This window comes from Pongo pygmaeus, chromosome 18, assembly GCF_028885625.2.
Source record: "Pongo pygmaeus isolate AG05252 chromosome 18, NHGRI_mPonPyg2-v2.0_pri, whole genome shotgun sequence".
Classification (NCBI taxonomy): Eukaryota; Metazoa; Chordata; class Mammalia; order Primates; family Hominidae; genus Pongo; species Pongo pygmaeus.
The window spans coordinates 34,324,031-34,344,976 of record NC_072391.2 but is presented as its reverse complement, the minus strand read 5'-3'; the positions used below and the strand labels follow the sequence as shown (position 1 = coordinate 34,344,976).

General features: G+C 43.4%; 1 protein-coding gene across 2 annotated transcripts in view; it reads right to left on the bottom strand.

The window, feature by feature from the left end:
• Positions 1–20,946, bottom strand: part of LOC129015221 (amiloride-sensitive sodium channel subunit gamma-like) — a 99,645-nt gene that overhangs the window by 27,646 nt on the left and 51,053 nt on the right. The window contains exons 1-6 of one of the 2 annotated variants that reach the window (XM_063654977.1): positions 12,693–12,808; positions 12,184–12,293; positions 11,487–11,543; positions 11,154–11,346; positions 10,566–10,755; positions 7,251–7,376 (exon numbers count right to left, since the gene is read on the bottom strand). In XM_063654977.1, the coding sequence (XP_063511047.1) occupies positions 7,251–7,286 (36 nt within the window). In that variant the 5' untranslated portion in view covers positions 7,287–7,376; positions 10,566–10,755; positions 11,154–11,346; ... (1 more) ...; positions 12,184–12,293; positions 12,693–12,808. Of the gene's footprint in view, positions 1–7,250; positions 7,377–10,565; positions 10,756–11,153; positions 11,347–11,486; positions 11,544–12,183; positions 12,294–12,692; positions 20,268–20,946 lie in introns of those variants that run through there. The other variant, XM_063654978.1, reaches the window with a different exon arrangement.

Genomic DNA, 20,946 nt, shown 5'->3' with positions numbered 1-20,946 from the left:
TTTTTTGCTATTTACATTTCAAAGCAATGTTTCTAGATCCTAATGAAAGACATTTCTAAGTTAAAAAGTCTGCCAAAGTCCTATTTAACTATTAAAATGATTTACATATATTGCAAAGAGACAGAGAAAAAAATTACATATCAAAATTTTCTAAGTTAAATCATTTAAGGAAAAGGAGAGCAAAATCTACTTCTTTATTTTCAAGTTGGAGAATTATATCTGTTATTTCTAATTTGTACTTGCCCTTACAACAGCCAAGTCTAAGGCTATAACCTTGAACTCATGGACATCTGAATTCCAGTAGGCATCGGAATCAAGCAACTGAAGAGTGGTGGCAGGTACAATGTGTGCACATGAAAGGGGATTTAGTCAGAAAGTAAATTAAGGCAGAAGAGAGAAAGATGCTATGAAGGACTGTCAATCTGAAATAACCAAAAGGCTCAAAATCCAGTTTTCGAGTTTATTCAAGTGAAAAGCTAGGAATAGTCATCTAGGAGACAAAGGCTCTAGAGAAATGGGGTCAGTGCTCCTTAGGTCAAAGTTAAGTTCTTGCTTCTACAGGCAAAAAAAAAAGTAATTTAACAAGATTATCACATTTTCTATACAAGTCTGGTTTAAGATTTACAACGAATTAATCAGATATAGTCTATTTTTCCTACTTCTTGTTTTTGTTTTTGTTTTTGTTTTCTTACAACTGGTTTTCATTTTCTTTTCAACCTAAGAGAGTATTTAACATTCCATCTTAAGACAATGTAATGGCCATAGGTAAGAAGGAGGTTGATCAATAATGAAAATCAACAGTGAAGGGAAGAGGTCTTGCATGGGGCACTTCAGCCATTTACAACACTTTACAAAAGAATGTAGGTGTGGAAGTAGGTATAATTCATAAACAGAAAAACAAAGGTTACAGCTGCCTTGGTTATTGCTGCTGTCATATGACCCAGATCTTGTATTCACATTCCTTTATGGCTCAGAATAATTTAGAGTATCAAACAGCTTAAATTTTCAATTAGTTTCACAGGACTTATGGGCCGAAAATTGTGCAGAGTTCGTGGAAGGACTAATTTGTGCCACAGATATTGGCCTAGAAGGGGTTATGCTCTGGCTTATTTCTTTGTCCATGCAGGTAGAGGAGACTATGATGAAGTGACTCAGAAGCTGAGGTGAGTAAATGGACCACGTTGTTCCCACAGATTCAGGGTCTGGGAATCTGCCAAACACAATAAGCCAATTGTGTTTGGCTGAAAACTCTAGGAGCAAACGTAAAGTGAATACAATTTGTGGGTGTGGAGCCTGGTCCTAAGAGGGGTGTGAGCACATTATCATCTAGTGTGCATGTGTGCACATGGGCAGAATCACATGGTGGTAGCTAAATGGGGGGAGGTCTGCCCTCAGAATTCATTCCCTATGTGTCCGTAGTTCCTTTTGACCCTGGGAGAAACACAGAATCACAGAACAATCTAAAGTGTGGCAGACTGGTGCAGTAGAACAGAACTTCCCTTTTTTGAGACACCTGGGGTCTCCCTCCAGCCCAGGGCCTGCCTGACACGTGTGGAGTGATTCACAGGCACACACATGCCCTTGGCTCCTCTGATGTTATTTGCTGGAGATACTTGATCCAAGTTTCAGAAACATGAGAAAAACAAAAAACTCCCTTTCCTTTTGGGTAACTCAAGACATATTGTCAAAAATTATTATAGCATGAGCATAAAGGTATTTTCATTCTAGCTTTGTATGAAAATGAACAAATCAGCAACAATGGATGTGCATTGGGAATAGATGGAAAAGCCTTTGACAATGATGCCATGAATCCATATTTTATAATGTGTAAGTAATAGAGCAAAATATAACTCCATTAAGAGATCAGGTTCTGTTTGCGTGTTGTGTGTGTTTTCTATGAATTATTGAACCACAAATACCACCATTTTTAGTTTTTGGGTTTTTTTTTACTTTTTAAAATCAACTTTGATTTGAAGCTCTGGGGTACATGTGCAGGATGTATAGGTTTCTTGAATGGGTAAACGTGTGCCATGGTGGTTTGATGCACAGATCAACCCATCACCCAGGTATTAAGGCCAGCACCCATTAGCTGTTCTTCCTGATGTTCTCTCTCCCACTGACCCCCAACAGGTCCCAGTGTGTGTTGTTCCCCTCATGTGTCCATGTGTTCTCATCGTTCAGCTTTTACTTTTAAGTGAGAACATGCAGTGTTTGGTTTTTGGTTTTCTCTTCCTGCATTATTTTGCTAATAATAACGACTTCCAGCTCCATCCATGTTTCTGCAAAGGACATGATCTTGTTCCTTTTTATGGCTGCCTAGTATTCCATGGTGTATATGTACCACATTTTCTTTATCCAGTCTACTGTTGATGGGCATTTGGGCTGACTCCATGTCTTGGCTATTGTGAATAGTATTTTTTTTTAATTTTTACAACAGTGTATTGCTTAAGGTAAATTGAAAAAAAATACATTTTAAAAATATAATTTGATAGTCAGGCATGGTGGCACGCAACTGTAATCCCAGCTACTTGGGAGGCTGAGACAGGAGAACAGCTTGAACCCAGGAGGTGGAGGTTGTAGGAAGCCGAGATCGCGCCACTGCACTCCAGCCTGGGATACTCTGTCTCAAAAAAATAAATAAATAAATAAACCTATATATATATATATATATATATATATATATATACTTTGAGAGCACTGACTCTATTGAAGTGTAATCTCAAGTGTTTCATGCTCAGCAAACAACTGTAGTTTAATATGTGTTATAAATAATTCCTCTTTGTTGGCTTTGTTTCAAAACTTTTTATCTGGTACTTTTAAAGAAAATGTTTATTAGTCCAAATGAGTGCCCATAATATGGTAAACATTATGGGAGATCTCAAATAAATAATCACAGAGTTCACGTTTTGAGGAAAATCTCACAGCAATAATTGGTAAGATTTACATAAAGGCAGATGTCTATACAAACACATAAGACAAACAGAAGCAGAGAACAGCTGCGGTTTGCACCAGGCAAGGTAAGGAGAAAAGGGCGGAGCTAAAGGAGGGAATCCTGAGGAAGAGTTTGTTTAGGGACTAAGTTTAAGTTGCCCTAGAAAGACCTTACTAAGAATTAGGAGGTTTTAGTAATTAAGCAACAGAGAGCGACTAAATAGTTTTACAAAGAGTAAACAGAAAGATGTAGGTTTAATTTTTTGCAGGATTAAAATGTCGACAGGCCTGCTAAATAAATTATTAAATCCACTCCAATAATTGCCATATTCTTATTACTGTTATCTCAGTTAACTGCACTGATAAATATTTTAACTTCCAAGTCAGAGTATTTCTTCCGTCTTTCAACATGCTAAACAATAAAATAAATCATGTGTTATTATTATTGTATTTATTTATTTTATTTTGGAGACAGAGTCTCGCTTTGTCACCCAGGCTGGAGTGCAATCACATGATCTCAGTTCACTGCAACCTCCGCCTCCCAGGTCCAAGCGTTTCTCCTGCCTCAGCTTCCCAAGCAGCTGAGATTACAGGTGCCCGCCACCACGTCCAGCTAATTTTTGTATTTTTAGTAGAGACGGGGTTTCACCATGTTGGCCAGGCTGGTCTTAAACTCCTGACCTCAGGTGGTCCACCTGCCTCGGCCTCCCGAAGTGCTGGGGTTACAGAATTGAGCCACCACAGCTGGCCTCATGTGTTATTATTCCTGTTTCTCAAATGAGATCTATGAGACACAAAGAACATGAGTAACTAGTCAAAGTTGACTTTGTAGTTGTAAGGCTGAGCTTCCAGCCCTTCCTCAAGCCAACTTTCTTCTCTATTAAATGTCTTTTGTCACATTCCCAGACATAATTCTAGAAATGTCTAGATTTTCAATCCTGCTCACACTACATTTTGATGTCATGTGTTACTATCTGAACACTTTTTAGAAGTGTCTTGCATATTGTATACAGCATTATTAAACATGATTCCCCAGAAAAATTACAAACATAATTTCTATTTGCAGATAATATAATATACCTAGAAACCCAAGACATTCAACAAATACAAAGATATAGCATAGTGGCTGGATAGAAAATAAACCCATTTGTAAAATAAATATAAAAATTAATGTTCTATCATATTGAGATACCAATTCATACACACATTAGAATGGCTAGTATTTAAAAAACAACAACATAACCCCTATAACAAAAATAGGTGTAAAGTATGAGGAGAAATAAGAATGCTTTTTTACTGCTGGTCCAAATGTAAAACGGTGCAGCCACTATAGAAAACAGTGTGAACATTTCTTGAAAAAAAGAAGCCATAAAATGTATGTTCCATATTTAGAACACAGAATTATATGATCCAGCTATTCCACTACTAAATATATATCCAGAAGAATTAAAAGCAGGGGAGTGAAGAAATATTTGTATGCTTGTGATTATGGCAGCACTATTCACCATAGCCAAAAGCTGGCAGCAACCCACATCTTCATCAATGAATAAATAGATAAACACGATGTGGTATTTACATGCAATGGAATATTATTAAACCTTAAAAAGGAAAAAAAAATTCTGAAACATGCTGAAGCTTGAGGATGTTATGCTAACTGAAATAAGCTGATTCCAAAAGAAGAAATATTGTATGACTCCACTTATATAATGTACCTAGAATGGTAGAATTCATACAGACAGAAAGTAGAATGGTGGTTCTCAGACACAGTGCAGAATGGGAAATAAAGAGGTGTTGTTTAACAAGAGATATGGAGACGGATAACAAAAGTTATGGAAACAGATGGTGGTGATGGTTGCAAAACAATGTGAATGTACTTTAACATCACTTTATGTACACTTCATAATGAATTGAAATGATGAATTTTATGTTATGCATATTTTACCATAGTATAATTTTTAATGATTTTCATATAGAAAACCAATAAAAATTTAACAAATATAATGGAGGAGGAGATGACATAAAAAAAGCTACAATAAATACATTTAGGAGGAAATTTTCAAGAAATATGTAAAACATTATTTAAGAAAAACTTTAAAAGACTTTAAAAGACACAAAAATAACCTAAAATTTTTTTGCAACATCCTAAAGACATCAATTTTAACACGATTTCAGGTATTCAACACAATAGACAAAAAGTTGATGAATAAAAGCAGGTAGCTCATAAATTTGAAAAGAAATGGAAATGTACACTTGTCAAAAACCCCACAATATTTCATGATGCTGTAAGAAACAAACACTCTTATGCAATCAAAGTAGAAGAGAGTGTACAAAATATCTAAGACTTAACTCTGGATCCTAGAAACCCAATTCTATGACTATACCATGCAATAGAGCTTTACAAATATTAAAGAAATATTTAAAAGGTCATTCCCTGTGGCTTTGTCACAGCAAAAAAAACCCAGAAAGAGCAGCTATGCTCATTTTTCGGGCAAAGGGTGAACAGTCCCATGCCGCCATCATCTTAGAACACTCAGCAGCCATGAAGATGAAGGAGAAAGCCCTCTGTGTGCCTTTATGGAGCATTGGTCATGGTATATTACAAAGGGCTGTGTCAGTGAAAGAATGCAGTTATATTAAGAAACGTATTGGTCTCTACCCCAGCAAGCTCAATTCCTGAGGTTCTAAGCAACCTCATCTTTTTCTCCCGTTGAAAACAAACCTGAAAATGAGTTTTCCTTTCAGAGCACAGACCAACCAGAAACTAAGGTGTGCTTTCAGACGGGTGGGCATTGAGGGAAGGCTGCCCTTACATTCAGGGAAATCTGCATGACCTTCCTTGCAAGCAGAAGCCAGCCCAAAACAGCTACTTACTGAGTGAGTCTCTGCTACACATCTATGCCTCCTCCACTGAGCCTGGCAGCCAATGGTTGGGATATTTATGTCCAGGTGGGTGTTACAGGACAGCCTTCTTTTCAGACTCCTACCCAAAGTGCCAGGGTTACAGGTGTGAGACACCATACCTGGCTTAAATTGAAGCTTTTTTTTTTCTTTCTTTCTTTCTTTTGCTTTGAGATGGAGTCTCACTCTGTCCCCCAGGCTGGAGTGCAGTGGTGCAATCTCAGCTCACTGCAACCTCCACTTCCAGGGTTCAAGTGATTCTCCTGCCTTAGCCTCCCAAGTAGCTGGGATTACAGGCATGTGCCACCACACTCAGCTAATTTTTGTATTTTTAGTAGAGATGCGGTTTCAGCATGTTGACTAGACTGGTCTCAAACTCCTGACCTCCAGCGATCCACCCACCTCAGCCTCTCAAAGTTTTAGGATTACAGGTGTGAGCCACCGTGCCCAGCCCAATTGAGGCTTTTTTTTTAAAAAAAGAGAACGCATAACATTTTTCCTAGAGTTGCAGTAGAGTTTAAAATAGTTTTACCTTGAGCTTTATAGGAAGAAAAAGAATAATTAAGAATAAAAAAGAGGCCAGGCACAGTGGCTCATGCCTGTAATCCCAGCACTTTGGGAAGCCGAGATGGGTGGATCATCTGAGGTCAGGAATTCAAGACCAACCTGGCCAAGATGGTGAAACTCTGTCTCTACTACAAAAATACAAAAAAAAAAAAAAAAAAAAAAAAATTAACTAGGAGTGGTGGCAGGTGCCTGTAGTCCCAGCCACTCGGGAGGCTGAGGCAGAATTGCTTGACTCTGGGAGGTGGAGGTTGCAGTGAGTCAAGATCACACCACTGCACTCCAGCCTGGGTGACAAAGCAGGACTCCATCCCCCCCACAAAAAAAGAAAGAATAGAAAAGAGCCAGGCATGGTGCACACTTGCAGTCCCAGCTACTCAGGAGGCCAAGGTGAGAGGGTGGCTTGAACCCAGGAGTTCAAAACCAGCCTGGACAACATAGTGAGACCCCCATATCTAAAAACCCCAATACACACAAAAAATAAAAAGATACAGATACTCCCTCATTCAGCACTATGGAGAGGGGGAAAGCCCAGGTGGGGGGCTTAAGGCTGAGCTCTACTGGTTCCCAAGCCCCAGGCAGCAATTTCATTTCTGAGACTGCCTCCCCATCTGTGAAATGGAAGGATTCTGGCACCTTCCCCAGGGACTGAGTAAGCACTATGAGCCACACCCTGGGAAGCCCTGAGCCAGCCTGACTGAGCAAGTGCTGGACCCGCATAAGCACTGATGACACCTCTGACGGCACAGGGAGAACAGAACAAGAGCCTCATAAGCACTGTGGGGAGGGACAATGGTAATGCCCAAGCCCAATTGTGGCACCCAGTGTGGAAGAACCAAGCCCCGCAGCCCACTTACCCGGCACAGGACATCAAGAGGCAGCTTTGAGTTCATGAGGACTGACTGGACTTTGGCTCCAGAGAGCAAACCATTGATGGGTAAGACACTTTCAAAAATCTCATCAAGTTTTGCCTTTTCTTCCACCTAGTTAGAAAGAAATAGCCCAAGTGAGTAAGCGAGCACACCTTGTGAGTGTCTAGACCGAGCTCTAACCCAAAGCTGAGTGAAAAGGGCCACAGACACATCATCGCCCTTGGCTAAAAGCACAAGATGATCTTAGAACAGTCTCGGAACCCTTGGTTTCCTGAAGGAAACAGCGCTCTGGCAACCTCGAATCTGGGAGCCAAGGTCCTCAGGAGGGAGGCCCTGGCCCAGGTCTTGCTCTCCATCCCAGCCACTGCCCGAGTGGGGCAGAGGCCCCAGCACCAGGGCAGTGTCTCTGCAGGAAGACAAAGATCACTCTCACCTTCCTCCAAGGAGCCCACTAGTTACAGAAAGACAAAAGCCTGAGTAGATGTTAGTGCTTAAGCAAATAATTATCAAAATCAACTTTAAATACAGGAAGCCCTCAGTTTCTACAGTAAATAAATGAATACATAAATAGGAAAAGCTCCTCAGGAACAGAAAGAAGGTGCATGATTTATGATGCGGAGTCACAGCTCCTGCCATTCTGAAAGACACAGCACAGACAGCACATAAAAGGAACCCTGAATGAGTGGGGTTGAGGCAACAGCTTCCAGTCTGTTCTGCCCTCCAAAAGAAACAAGGCCCATGGCAAGCAGGAGTGAGGGAGAGCAGACCTCCCACCACCTGCTCGGTGGGAGCACTAAGAAAACATCCTCAACAAGTGTCCATCGACAGATGAATGCTTAAGCAAAGCGAGGTAGATCCAGACAGTGGATCATATCATTCAGCCACAAAAAGGAAATGAGTTCTGACACATGCTACAATGTGGAAAATCTCTGAGGACATCATGCTAAGTAAAATAAGCCAGACACACACACACAAAATACTGTATGAGGCTGGCGCAGTGGCTCACACCTGTAATCCCAAAACTTTGATAGGCCCAGGTGGGAGGACTACTTGAGGCCAGGAGTTTGAGAACAACCTGAGCAACATGGCGAGACCCCATCTCTAAAAATATAAAACAAAAAAAGGCCAGGCACAGTGGCTCACACCTGTAATTGCAGCACTTTCAGAGGCTGAGGTGGGCAGATCACCTGATGTCAGGAATTCGAGACCAGCATGACCAACATGGTGAAACCCCGTCTCCATTAAAAATACAATTTTTTTTTTTTTTTTTGTATGGTGAGTGTGGTGGCGCACGCCTGTAATCCCAGCTACTAGGGAGGCTGAGGAAGGAGAATCGCCTGAACCTGGGAGGTAGAGGTTGCAGTGAGCTGAGATCGTGCCACTGCACTCCAGCCTGGGGGACAGAGCGAGACTCCATCTCAAAAAAAAATATTGCATGATTCCACTTATAGGAGGTCCCCAGACTGGGCAAATCTATCGAGACAGAAAACAGAATGGTGAGTGCCAAGGGTTGGGGAAGTGGGGGGTTCACGTACAGAGTTTCAGTTTGGGAAGATGAAAAATTTCTGAAGGTGAATGGTGGTACTGGCTGCACAATGTAAATGTACTTAACATTCCTGAACTGCACACTTAGAGATAGTTAAGATGGCAAATTTTATGTGATGTGTCTTTTAACCACAGTAAGAAAACGTTTAATTTGTAAAAGAGAAGAAAAAGACAGTACCCTCTTCACTGGCAGACACTGCATACCCTCGCAGCTGTCAATGCTGAGAAGCTGAGCACACCAGGTCTGCCGAGGGTGCCTAGGATTCTCTCTGGCCATCAGACTTGCTGACTCAGTGCTGTGAGAGGCCCAGGAATGTTCACAACAGAAACAAACACTTGGCCCTTCAGGCTTGTTCTTTTTGACTGTGGCTGTAGATGGAATGCAGAATCTCTCTTTACCACAGTCCACCCCAATTACAGCGCCTGGTCCCACGCTCCCTGACTCCTCTCTGCAAGGTCCCCAGGGCTCTCAGTCTCAGTTCTTTCAGTGAGGCCTGGACATAACCCCTGCTGGAAAAGTGCCAGCACATTTTCAGGAATAAGATCTCCTGGACACCGTTTCCCGTGACAAATCAGCTCTTTTTCAAAGTCTGCATGATGCCGCTGGCTGACAGGGAGAAATCCTTCACCACCGTGATTGCCACTGGCAAAATGCTCAATTACAGAGGTGACTTCATGATTCCTCAGTCACATGACACCTCTTCATGCCCTCTCCCTGCACAGATGCTCCCACTCAGCCCACGATCTTTCCAAGAAGAAAACAAGCCAACCGTGTAAACACAAGACGAAAGTGCTTGGGGTAGGGGGTAGGGGAGATAAGTCTGCCTGTATTTTATAGCAAGAGTGTTAATAATGTCAGTGAAGTGGAAATTAAGAAAATAACAGAATAATAGCATAAGTAATATAATAAAGGTTATAGTAAGATAAATAACAATAGCTCATAGAATGAATTGCTGTATTAACTAAGGCTGAAAAGAATTTAAGTAGCTGCACCGAAGTTAAAGTTAAAGGAGAATATTAACTTCCTGTCCTAAGAAACACTAACTGTATCTACTCTCCACTTATTTTGTAGGCTCTGTAAGCTCCTGTTCCTTTCTTCCCTGCACAGCTGCAAGGTCACAAGACAGATAAGCATAAGCTGCAAACCAAGTTTTCCCAGAGATGTAAAACATGTTGCAAAAGTGTCACAGCAGCCTTTCTTGATTCTGTAAGCCTGCTTCCTGCTTCACGTAGTTCCCACCTCAAGAATGCTTAAAAGGGACTCGTTTTCTTTGTTCTATGCTCAGACTTTCTGGATGTAAGTCCATTGAGCAGGTGTACAGCTTAAAAGAATAAACTTTCCTGCATTCCATTCGGTCTCTCCGGTCCCTTAATTTCCCACAACATCAGGATTTAAGGCACTTAACAGTGAGAAGATGTGACAGTCCTCTGAAAATAAAGGGAGGGTAAAGAGGCCTCACGTTATCTGGGGAGACCACGCTCACTTCCTTTAGAAGGAATTCCATACTTAAGAGAAGACAGCCCTCATTTTTTATCTTTCTGGAAGCAGTGGCACATCTTTCCAGCCACAGCATCCTCTGTCTTAAAAGTAACACTTCAGGCTGGACGTGGTGGCTCATGCCTGTAATCCCAACACTTTGGGAGTCTGAGGCAGGCAGATCACCTGAGGTTGGGAGTTCGAAACCAGCCTGAACAACATGGAGAAACCCCGTCTCTATGGAAAATACAAAATTAGCCGGGCGTGGTGGCACATACCTGTAATCCCAGCTACTCAGGAGGCTGAGGCAGGAGAATCTGTTGAACGTGGGAGGCGGAGGTTGTGGTGAGCTGAGATCGCGCCATTGCACTCCAGCCTGGGCAACGAGAGCTAAACTCCATCTCATCCTGAGAGAAGGTTTCCACAAAGCAATCAGAACATCAGGAAGAATAGTAATGTGCAAAGTGGCTGGAAATAAACAAGAAAGCAAGGAACATATTTGGGGGTCCATGTGCTTGCAAGCTCTCACCATTTCCTCTTCTATTCTGAATAACCAACACAAGCACCAAAACCACAGAATGTGACCTAAAGATGCAAGACTTAAACTTCAGCCTTCTAAGAATCCAACTTCTGACACTTAGCTAACTGTCCCGGTAGGCAACTCCCAATTTCAGTGAAAGGCCACAGCCTCTTCAAAAGATGTTCATCCAGGCAGGCATGATGGCTCACGCCTGTAATCCCAACACTTTGGGAGGTCAAGGCGGTGGATCACTTGAGAACAGGAGTTCAAGCCCAGCCTGGCCAACATGGTGAAACCCCATATCTACTAAAAATACAAAAAATTAGCCGGGCGTGGTGGCACATACCTGTAGTTACAGCTATTCGGGAGGCTGAGGCAGGAGAATTGCTTGAACCCAGGAGGCGGAGGTTGCAGTAAGCTGAGATTGCACCACTGCACTCCAGCCTGGGTGACAGAGTGAGACTCCATTTCAAAAAAGAACAGAAACAAATGATATTCATTTGAAGAGGTGTTTCATCCAAGTTCTGTGGCCACTCACACTGAGACAGAAGAGAAGACACAATCATCCTATAAAATGCTCTGAACAACATCAAAGTAGAACAATTCCAGAACAATTCTAGAACAATTGCTAGACCAATTCTATCTGGAAGACAGCCAAGAAGCTGTCCCGTTCACTTACCCTCACAGCCCAGTGGGCCTCTGCAGAGGGGGGCGTGACCATCATGCTGGTGTCATACTGAGAAGAGAGAGAAACATTCCTTTGTGGCTGGCTCAGAATTAAATCATAGTAAGGTGGGTTTGCTGAAAAGGATACACATTTCAAAGTGCTTGCAAAAAAAGGAACACTTCAAGAAGTTCAGCACAGAATTACCACATGACCCAGCAATTCCACTCCTGGTACTGAATTAAAAACAGGCGTTTTTAACTAAAAGAATTAAAAACAGGCGTTTTTAACTAAAAGAATTAAAAACAGGCATTTTTAACTAAAAGAATTAAAAACAGGCGTTTTTAACTAAAAGAATTAAAAACAGGCCAAGGCAGGTGGATTGCCTAAGGTCAGGAGTTCGAGACCAGTCTGGCCAACATGGTGAAACTCCATCTCTACTAAAAATACAAGAAAATTAGCCAGGCATGATAGTGTGAGCCTGTAATCCCAGCTACTCAGGAGGCTGAAGCAGGAGAATTGCTTGAACCAGGGAGATGGATGTTGCAGTGAGCAGAGATTGTGCCACTGCACTCCAGCCTGGGTGACAGAGCAAGACTCCATCTCGAAAAAAAAAAAAAAAAGAAAAAGAAAAACAGGTGTTCAAATACTTGTACATGAATACTCATAGCACATTCTATCCACAAAAGTCAAAAAGGTGGACAGAACCCACCTGTCCATAGGTAGATGAATGGATAAAGAAGTGGTCTATCCCCAGAATGGACTATGATTCAGCCACAGAAAGGAAGGAAACACTGATCCATGCTGCAAAGTGGATGAACCCTGAAAACACAATGCTGAGTGAGAGAAGCCAGACACAAAAGGCCATTTATATGATTCCGCTGATATGAAATGTCCAAGATAGGCAAATCCATTGACAGAAATAAAATTAGTTGTTGCCAGAGACTGGGACAGGGAAATCAAGGAGTGATGACTTAATGCAAATGGGGTCTCCTTTTGAGGTGATGAAAGTGTTCTGGAAATAGAGGTCATGATTGTATAAAATTGTGGATGTAGCAAATGCCACTGAATAGTTCACTTTAAAATTATTAATTTTCTTTATGTGAATTTCACTGCAATAAAAAGGGAGGGCTAGAGGAAACATGGAGATATACATGCATATGCACATGCACACACACATGCTATTAGAAGAATGTGAACCTGAAGGACTTGGACACTCACTAATTTAAGTGGCGACATGCTCAAATTCAGATTGCTCAAAGTAACTTCGTGGCCACTCTGTGCACAGGCCACCAGTCTCAGTGCAACACAGAAACCCTGCAAGTCCAAAGAAAAGGAAGGGGTAAGCAGCACACTGCCACTGAGGGCAGGGGAAGCTGTCTCCAACAGCAAGCTTTAGGGAAAGAGGGAGTCCCCTTCAACAATGAAGACTGCACAAAAGCCCCCGGGAGAGTCGGGCTGAACTGGACTCACCTTGGGGACACCGTTCAAATGAACACACTAAAATGCACTTATCCCATTGCATCTGGAACTCTGTAAAATTTCAGATGCAGGTATTTTCCAAAAATTATGAGTTCACAACATTTAGGAAATGTTAGATTGTATAAAGCAACAAAGTGAACATGCTTAAGGTGACAAATGAGTGGCCAAATATGTGTGGAATTTTTGTTTGTTTCTTTTAAAGATGGGGTCTTGCTGTTACCCAGGCCCAGAGTGCAGTGGCACAGTCAAGGCTCATTGCAGCCTCAAACTCCAGGGCTTAAGTGATCCTCCTGCCTCAGCTGGGACTACAGGTGTGCACCACCATGCCCAGCTAGGTTTTTTTTTTTTCTTTTTGAGACAGAGTCTCTCTCTGTCACCCAGACTGGAGTGTGGTGGCGATCTCAGCTCACTGCAACCTCCACCTCCCGGGTTCAAGTGATTCTCCTGCCTCAGCCTCCTGAGTAACTGGGATTATAGCCGCACGCCACTATGCCTGGCTAATTTTTGTATTTCTTGTAGACACGGGGTTTCACCATGTTGGTCAGGCTGGTCTCAAACTCCTGACCACGTGATCCACCTGCTTTAGCCACCCAAAGTGCTGGGATTACAGGTGTGAGCCATCATGCCCAGCCAATTTCTACGTTTTTTTTTTTTTGTTTTTTTTTTTGAGATGGAGTCTCGCTCTGTCCCCCAGGCTGGGAGTGCAGTGGTGTGATCTCGGCTCACTGCAAGCTCTGCCTCTCGGGTTCACACCATTCTCCTGCCTCAGCCTCCTGAGTAGCTGGGACTACAGGTGCCCGCCACCACACCCGGCTCATTTTTTGTATTTTTAGTAGAGACAGGGTTTCACCGTGTTAGCCAGGATGGTCTTGATCTCCCGACCTCGTGATCCACCCGCCTTGGCCTCCCAAAGTGCTGGGATTACAGGTGTGAGCCACTGCGCCCGGCTCTATTTTTTTTTAAGAGATGGGATCTCACTATGTTGCCCAGACTGGTCTCGAATTTCTGTTCTCCTGCCTTAGCTTCCTGAGTAGCTAGGATTACAGGTGTGAGCCACTGCACCTGGCTCTGTGTTGAATTTTTTAAAAAGCGATCTGAAATACCCATGGTTGTTTGAAAATTTATATCTGTAGTTCACCACGATCCTCTCAGCCTTGCTAAACAGAGCATCGCCTGCTCATCTCCAGTGGCCTGATGTGGACCCCACTCCCCACAAGGGACAAAGAACCTGAACTAGACCATCAGGTGCCTCCACTCCGAACCCAGAACCCACCACACCACAGGCTCAGGGGACTTGAGGCATCACCTATTTTGTTTTTAATTAATTAACTGGCCTAAGAACATGGATAGTTTTAAAGCTATAAATAAATACAATTACAGTTTTAAAAATGTCTTCCAAGTGATATGTGCTAGGATCAGCCTTTCGCAGCCTGCTGTGCTCAGAAGCCCTTGTAGAGTGTAGAGGCTCATACAGGGGTGTTAAGGAAGAGGGACCTTTCATTCCTGCAAAGTCTGAGAAAAGAGAAAAATTAATACATAAATACTTTTTAAAAAAGAAAAAAAAAAGAAAAGGGTTGGCCAGGCATGGTGACTCATGCCTGTAATCCCAGCACTTTGGGAGGCTGAGGCGGGTGGTCAGGAGTTCAACACCAGCCTGGCCAAGATGGTGAAACCTCATCTCTACTAAAAATACAAAAAAATTAGCCAGTGTGGTGGCAGGCGCATATAATCCCAGCTACCTGGGAGGCTGAGGCAGAGAACTGCTTGAACCCGGGAGGCAGAGGTTGCAGTGAGCCAAGATCACACCACTGCACTCCAGCCTGGGTGACAGAGCGAGACTCCGTCTCAAAAGCAAAAAGAAAACAGTTATGGGGAGCTACGTTAAGCAAAGTCAAATTTCTTTTCCACAGGAATTCTCAGAATCTTTAACATGCAGTAGTGATGCTGGGTGCAGTGGTTCATGCCTGTAATCTTAGGGAGGCTGAGATGGGAGGATCACTTGATCCTAAGAGTTTGAGACCAACCTGGGGCAACATAGTGAGATCTCATCTCTACAAAAAATAATAAAATATTAGCCAAGTGTGGCAGCGAATGCCTGTGGGCCCAGCTACACTGGAAGCAGAGGCAGGAGGATCACTTGAGCCCAGAAGGTGGAGGCTGTAGTAAGCCTTGACTGTGCCACTGCACTCCAGCATGGGCACCAGAGCAAGGCTCGAAAAAAAATTAAGAAATTTAAAAAAGAATACAAATGTGCACCATGAATCTCAAAGAAGGGAGGTACAAGTGAAGGTGCCTTCCTCAAAGACTGGATCATGAGCCACAGCACAGCACGAACAAGGTCCCTTCCAACAAATGGCCATCTATGGCCACCTAAAATCACTTACAAGTACAGGCTGTGTATTCCTCACCCAAAATGCTTGGGATGTGAAAGGTTTCAGATTTCTCATCTTTGAATACTTGCATTACACTCACCAGTTGAGCATCGCTAATTTACAAATCCCAAATCCAAAATGCTCCATCCTTTGAATGTCATGTCCTCACTCAAAAAGTTTCAGATTTTGAAGCATTTTGAATTCTAGAGTTTTGGATTTGGGATGTTCAACATAAATTTCCATTTAGAGAAAATTCTTGAAACAACAAAATTATCATAATGGAGAACAGACCAGTGAGTGCTTGCCAGGGGTTAGTGAGGGTGTGACTGTGAAGGGGGAAGCAGAAGAGCATTGATCTGGGTGCAAAAACAGTTCTGTGTCCGGATTGTGTTGGTGGTTACACAAATCTATGCAAATGACAAAATTTCATAGAACTATACACACACATACCCCCCAAAATGAGTGCATGTAGGGCTGGTCAACTCTGACTAAGGCCTTTAGTGTTACACCGATGTCTACTTTCTGTCTCTGATCACTGTGCTGTTGTTATTTAAGATGCCATCATTAGGGAGAGCTGGGGAAGGATACACAGGAACCCTCCAAGCTATTTGTGCAACTTCCATGAGAGACTAAGATTATTTCAAAACAAAGAGTCTGGACAACACTTTAATCACATGTAAGGTTACAAAATATTAAAAGATACGCTAGCTATGAAAGATGGCTGCAAGTGTTTAAAAGATGTTTATTTTAAAATAAAAACTTCCTGTGTTAAGTTTGATAGCTGTGCTCCTGCCTAGTAATACCTGACAATGGAGGAACATGGAAGGAGGCACAGAGGTCACCCAGCCTGGGGGCTCTGCCCAGCCCCTCCACTTGCTCTATGTACACGTGTATATACCTGTTTGTCCAAGAACTATTTACCTTCTGGGTCGGCCAAATCCCCTATCTGCAGAAACACAAAAATGCTCATAAGTATGACTGCTGATCTTTGCCCGTGTGTTAACAAAAACAGGAGCCACCACCACCATACCACCAGCCTTGCAAATCAAGCGCCTTGTGGGGCAGGAGTGACTGTTCCCAGGTTGCGCTGCAGATGAAGAGGCCAATTTAGAGCAGGTGAATGATCTGCCCAGGGGCGCACAGCCAGTCGGTGGCAGGGCCTGGAGGACTCAGCTCCCAAGCCAGTGGTGTTTATGACACCCTTATTTCCCCAACAAAAGTCTACAAGCTATCAAGACCCCAAAAGTACTCAGGTCTCTTGTCTGCTACCTAAGTAGTTGTGGGGGCTGCCACCTGGGCATTTGGATCCAACAGTTACAGCCTGAGAGGTCTGCAGTGACCAGGCCACTCCCCAGGTGGCCTGGCCCCATGGAGAAGGGTCTGTACAGGCTGGCTCCGACCTGCCAGGCAGAGCTGTGAGGGTGGCCACAGAAGAGAACTTACTATTTATCTTCACCTACCTTCCCAAGGATAATGTCCGAGAGGCCACACTTCTTTAGAAAAAGTGCAGCTTCTCTTGCCCCCACCCTCCTTGTATATGCTGGATAGACCTGAGATGGGAGAGCAAGAGGCAGGATAACTGTTCAGCAAATGCAGCAGCAGGTGAAGCAGCACCCGCCACACTGAGCGGCTGGTGACACAGAACAGAAAAGGACAAAAGGCCGCTAAGCTGGGCTTCTACTCTGTACCGTGCTTTCCAGCTCAGTCACTCTCTAAAAAGACTTTGGCTAAACTTACCTTCTTGTAATAAGAAGGGAAATAATGAATTTTCCGTGGGAATCTGTAAACAAAACCACAGATATTGGTCAAAAGTAAACACACCCTGTTAGGGAAAAAAAGGCTACCCCCTCACTTTGTCATGACCAACATATATGACGATAATAAGAGTCAAAATATATGTATTTTAAAAATCCTCTGAATACAGAACTCAGTTTATATTCAGAAACAGATATTATTATCCTTGGCCGATTTAGAAAAAGTAAACAATGTTCTTTAATCAAAATTCTAGGGCAAACAATACAGTCACTCAGGAAACAGCAACGGCAGAAACCCAGTGTCAATTTCCAATCACTGAACAAGGGGATTTCAGCCCATTGGAGAGTTTAGAGGGAAAAAACACTCTATCCTCTGAGATTGTTCTCTGGCTCTGGAATCAGAAGAAGAGTTTCCACGCACCATCATGAATCACCGGGCATGCAAGCTTGTGACCAGTTTATTTTCCCTGGGTCTCACCCATCCCATCCCTCCTCCTCCAGCTATCTGAGTGGTCAGAGATGCACACAGGCCCTCGCCTACAGAGAGCTGACCAGTGATTGCTCCTACCAAGTGCAAAGTCAGCAGCCAAGTCCACACACTTCTCACCATGTCCTGACCTCAACCAGACATCTCCCAGGGAGAAAAGAGGCATCCAGGAAAGTCTGTCAACCCAGCAGGGAATTAAGCAGCTACTAAAATGCTGACTCTAAAGGTTTAAAGGTGTTGGTGTTTTACTGAGTGAAGAAAAAGAAAAAAAGGCAGCACATGGCTGGGTGCGGTGGCTCACGCCTGTAATCTCAGCACTTTGGGAGGCCAAGAAGGATGGATCACCTGAGGTCATTAATTTGAGACCAGCCTGGCCAACTTAGTGAAACTCCATCTCTACTAAAAATACAAAAATTAGCCGGGCATGGTGGCATGTGCCTATAATCCCAGCTACTTGGGAGGCTGAGGCAGGAGAATCTCTTGAACCCGAGAGGCAGTGGTTGCATTGAGCAGAAGTCACGCCACTGCACTCCAGCCTGGGAGACAAAGTGAGACTCTGTCACAAAAAAATTAAAAAAAAAAAAGCAGCACACAAACCTGCAGCTGACTGAAGAAATGATAAAAGTGAAGGATGCACAATTACTCCTAATTATACAGGATGGGTGTGCAAACAGCTAAAGAAAATACAACTGGGAAGGAAAAAGAGTACTATCTGAGGGGCAGGATCACAGTATTTATCCAGTAAATTCCTGGACTGCTGTTGTACGATTTCTCACAGTGAATAAACCTGGGGGGAGGGGGGCATAGGTTCCTTCCAGCTATAGTCACTAGATTCAAACCAATATGTGCCTAATACTTCCATCCTGTTGTGCTGTAAAGGGCCGTTCCAATTAAGAATAATGCCCAGATTATGGTCAGCTTCTCTGGGGGGAGCCAACACCTGTGAACATATAAAGAACTGAAGGTACAGAGATCAATACCAAGACAGAGTGAAAATAGAAGGAAAATAGCATGAAGATCTGAAAGAGGAGAGGAGGAAGTCAGAAAAAAAAGAAAAAAAAAGGAGAAATACTGAAAAGGCAGAAAAGTAACTAGAATAATTTGAAAAAACAAGAAAAGCCAGATATTAAGGAGCCATTGTTTTTAAAAAGACAAAAACAACAAGGAAAAGAATTAGGAGGTGAGTGTATAGTGACAGCAGCCCCCAACTGGCTGTTCCCCTCGTGCCTGGAGGCCTGTGACACTGTCCCTGGGGGAGTGGTACAGGAAGCACCCAGAGTGGCCATCACCTTTAGCTTCTTACAACCTCGTTAGATGACAGTGTCCAGCATCACACCTGTGTCACCTTCTGGGTTCAAACTCTAGCTTGCTTCCAAAGTATGTCTCCCCAGACGAACAAGACCTAGAGAAACAAGGCCAAGTCAGGCAAGCTGTTTGTCAACTATCAGTAAAGGTGATAGTGGTCAGGTCCAGACAACAAACAGCACATCACCTGCCACAGGTTCACAGACTCCAGAGGCCCCTGCTTTGGATGACAAAGGTGCCCTCCCTGCCAATGATCAAAGAGGTCCAGAGCTGAAATACATTTCCAGTCAAAGTTTTTTTTTTTTGAAACAGAGTCTCACTCTGTCACCCAGGCTGGAAGGCAGCGGCATGATCTTGGCTCTCTGCAACCTCTGCCTCCCGGGTTCAAGACAGTCTCGTGCCTCAGCCTCCCGAGTAGCTAGGATTACAGGGGCACACCAACACACCCATAATTTTTGTATTTAGTAGAGACGGGGTTTTGCCATGTTAGCCATGCTGAAGCAAAAGCATAGTCCGGAGTAGAGCTTGTTTGATAATCCTTGCATTTCTGCCTTCCCCTCAGAGGTCCCCCATGGGCTTTGCACAACCATCATCCCACATGTACTCAGCCCTCCCGACAGCCCGGCCCGCATCCTGTGGGTAAGGTAACCTGGCTTGGTCATGTGGCAAGCATGTGGCAGAACTGGGACTTGACTCAGTAGCAACCAAAAGGCATCAGAGGCCTGGTGCAGGTGGCTCATGTCTGTAATCCCAGCACTTTCGGAGGCTGAGGCAGGCGGATCACCTGAGGTGAGGAGTTCAAGACCAACCTGGCCAACATGGTGAAACCCCGTCTCTACTGAAAATATAAAAATTAGCCAGGCGTGGCCGGGCGCGGTGGCTCATGCCTGTAATCCCAGCACTTTAGGAGGCCGAGGTGAGAAGACTACCTGAGGTTAGGAGTTCGAGACCAGCCTGGCCAACATGGTGAAACCCCATCTCTACTAAAAATACAAAAATTAGCCAGGCATGGTGGCAGGTGCCTGTAATCCCAGGTGCTTGGTAGGCTGAGGCAGGAGAATCATTTGAACCCAGGAGGCGGAGGTTGCAGTGAGTCGAGATTGCGCCATTGCACTCCAGCCTGGGAGACAAGAGCAGACTTCGTCTCCGGAAAAAAAAAAAATAATAATAATAATAATAGCTGGGCGTGGTGACACGCACCTGTAATCCCAGCTACTCAGGAGGCCCAGGCAGGAGAATCGCTTGAACATGGGAGGCGAAGGTTGCAGTGAGCCGAGATCGCGCCGCTGCGCTCCAGCTAAAAAAGGTATCAGGGAAACTCTGGGGCATGTCTTACCTTTCTGGACTGGATGGGCAGCTCTCTCCAGCAGCGCCATTAGCGGTTTCTTCACCAGAGCTAAGGTAAATGTTTCCAAAAGAAGGAGACTTGGCAAGTGAGACAAAGCTTTTCCAAATCACAAAGAAAAAGACATCTCAACTAAAAATGAGCAAAAAAAGAAGGGCAGTTCAGAAAGAAGAGCTGCAGCAAAGTTAGCAAACGTTCCGCTTTGCTGGTAATTTAAGTATTACAAAATAAACTAAGGTGCCGGGTTCTGTGATCAGCTTGGCAAAGCCAAACAAAGACAGTCACTGTGCAGGGCTGGCAAAGCTGGAAACACACATCCCAGGACCTGCTGGTGGGAACGTGAACCCGCCCAGCCTTTCTGGAGGGCAATGGGGCAATGTGAGTTAAAATGTGTGTACCACTTGCACACAGGTTTAGCATGATTCCCAAAAAATTCCAGCAAGATGTTTTGTAAATATAGATAAGATTATTTTAAAATTTATACAGAAAGACAGAGAGGGTACAAAACATAGAACAAATAAGGCCTACTATTCTGAAAAGTTTGGAAAGTTAGAAAATAAAATGAAATAATAAAAATTTAAAAATACTTATTATTTGTTGTGGCCATTATTCAGTGGAAAAGGAAATCTACTATTTGACAGCACAATAGGGTGACTATAGTAAATAACAACTTAATTGTATACTTTAAAATAACTTAAACAGTATAACTGGATTGTTTGTGACTTAATGG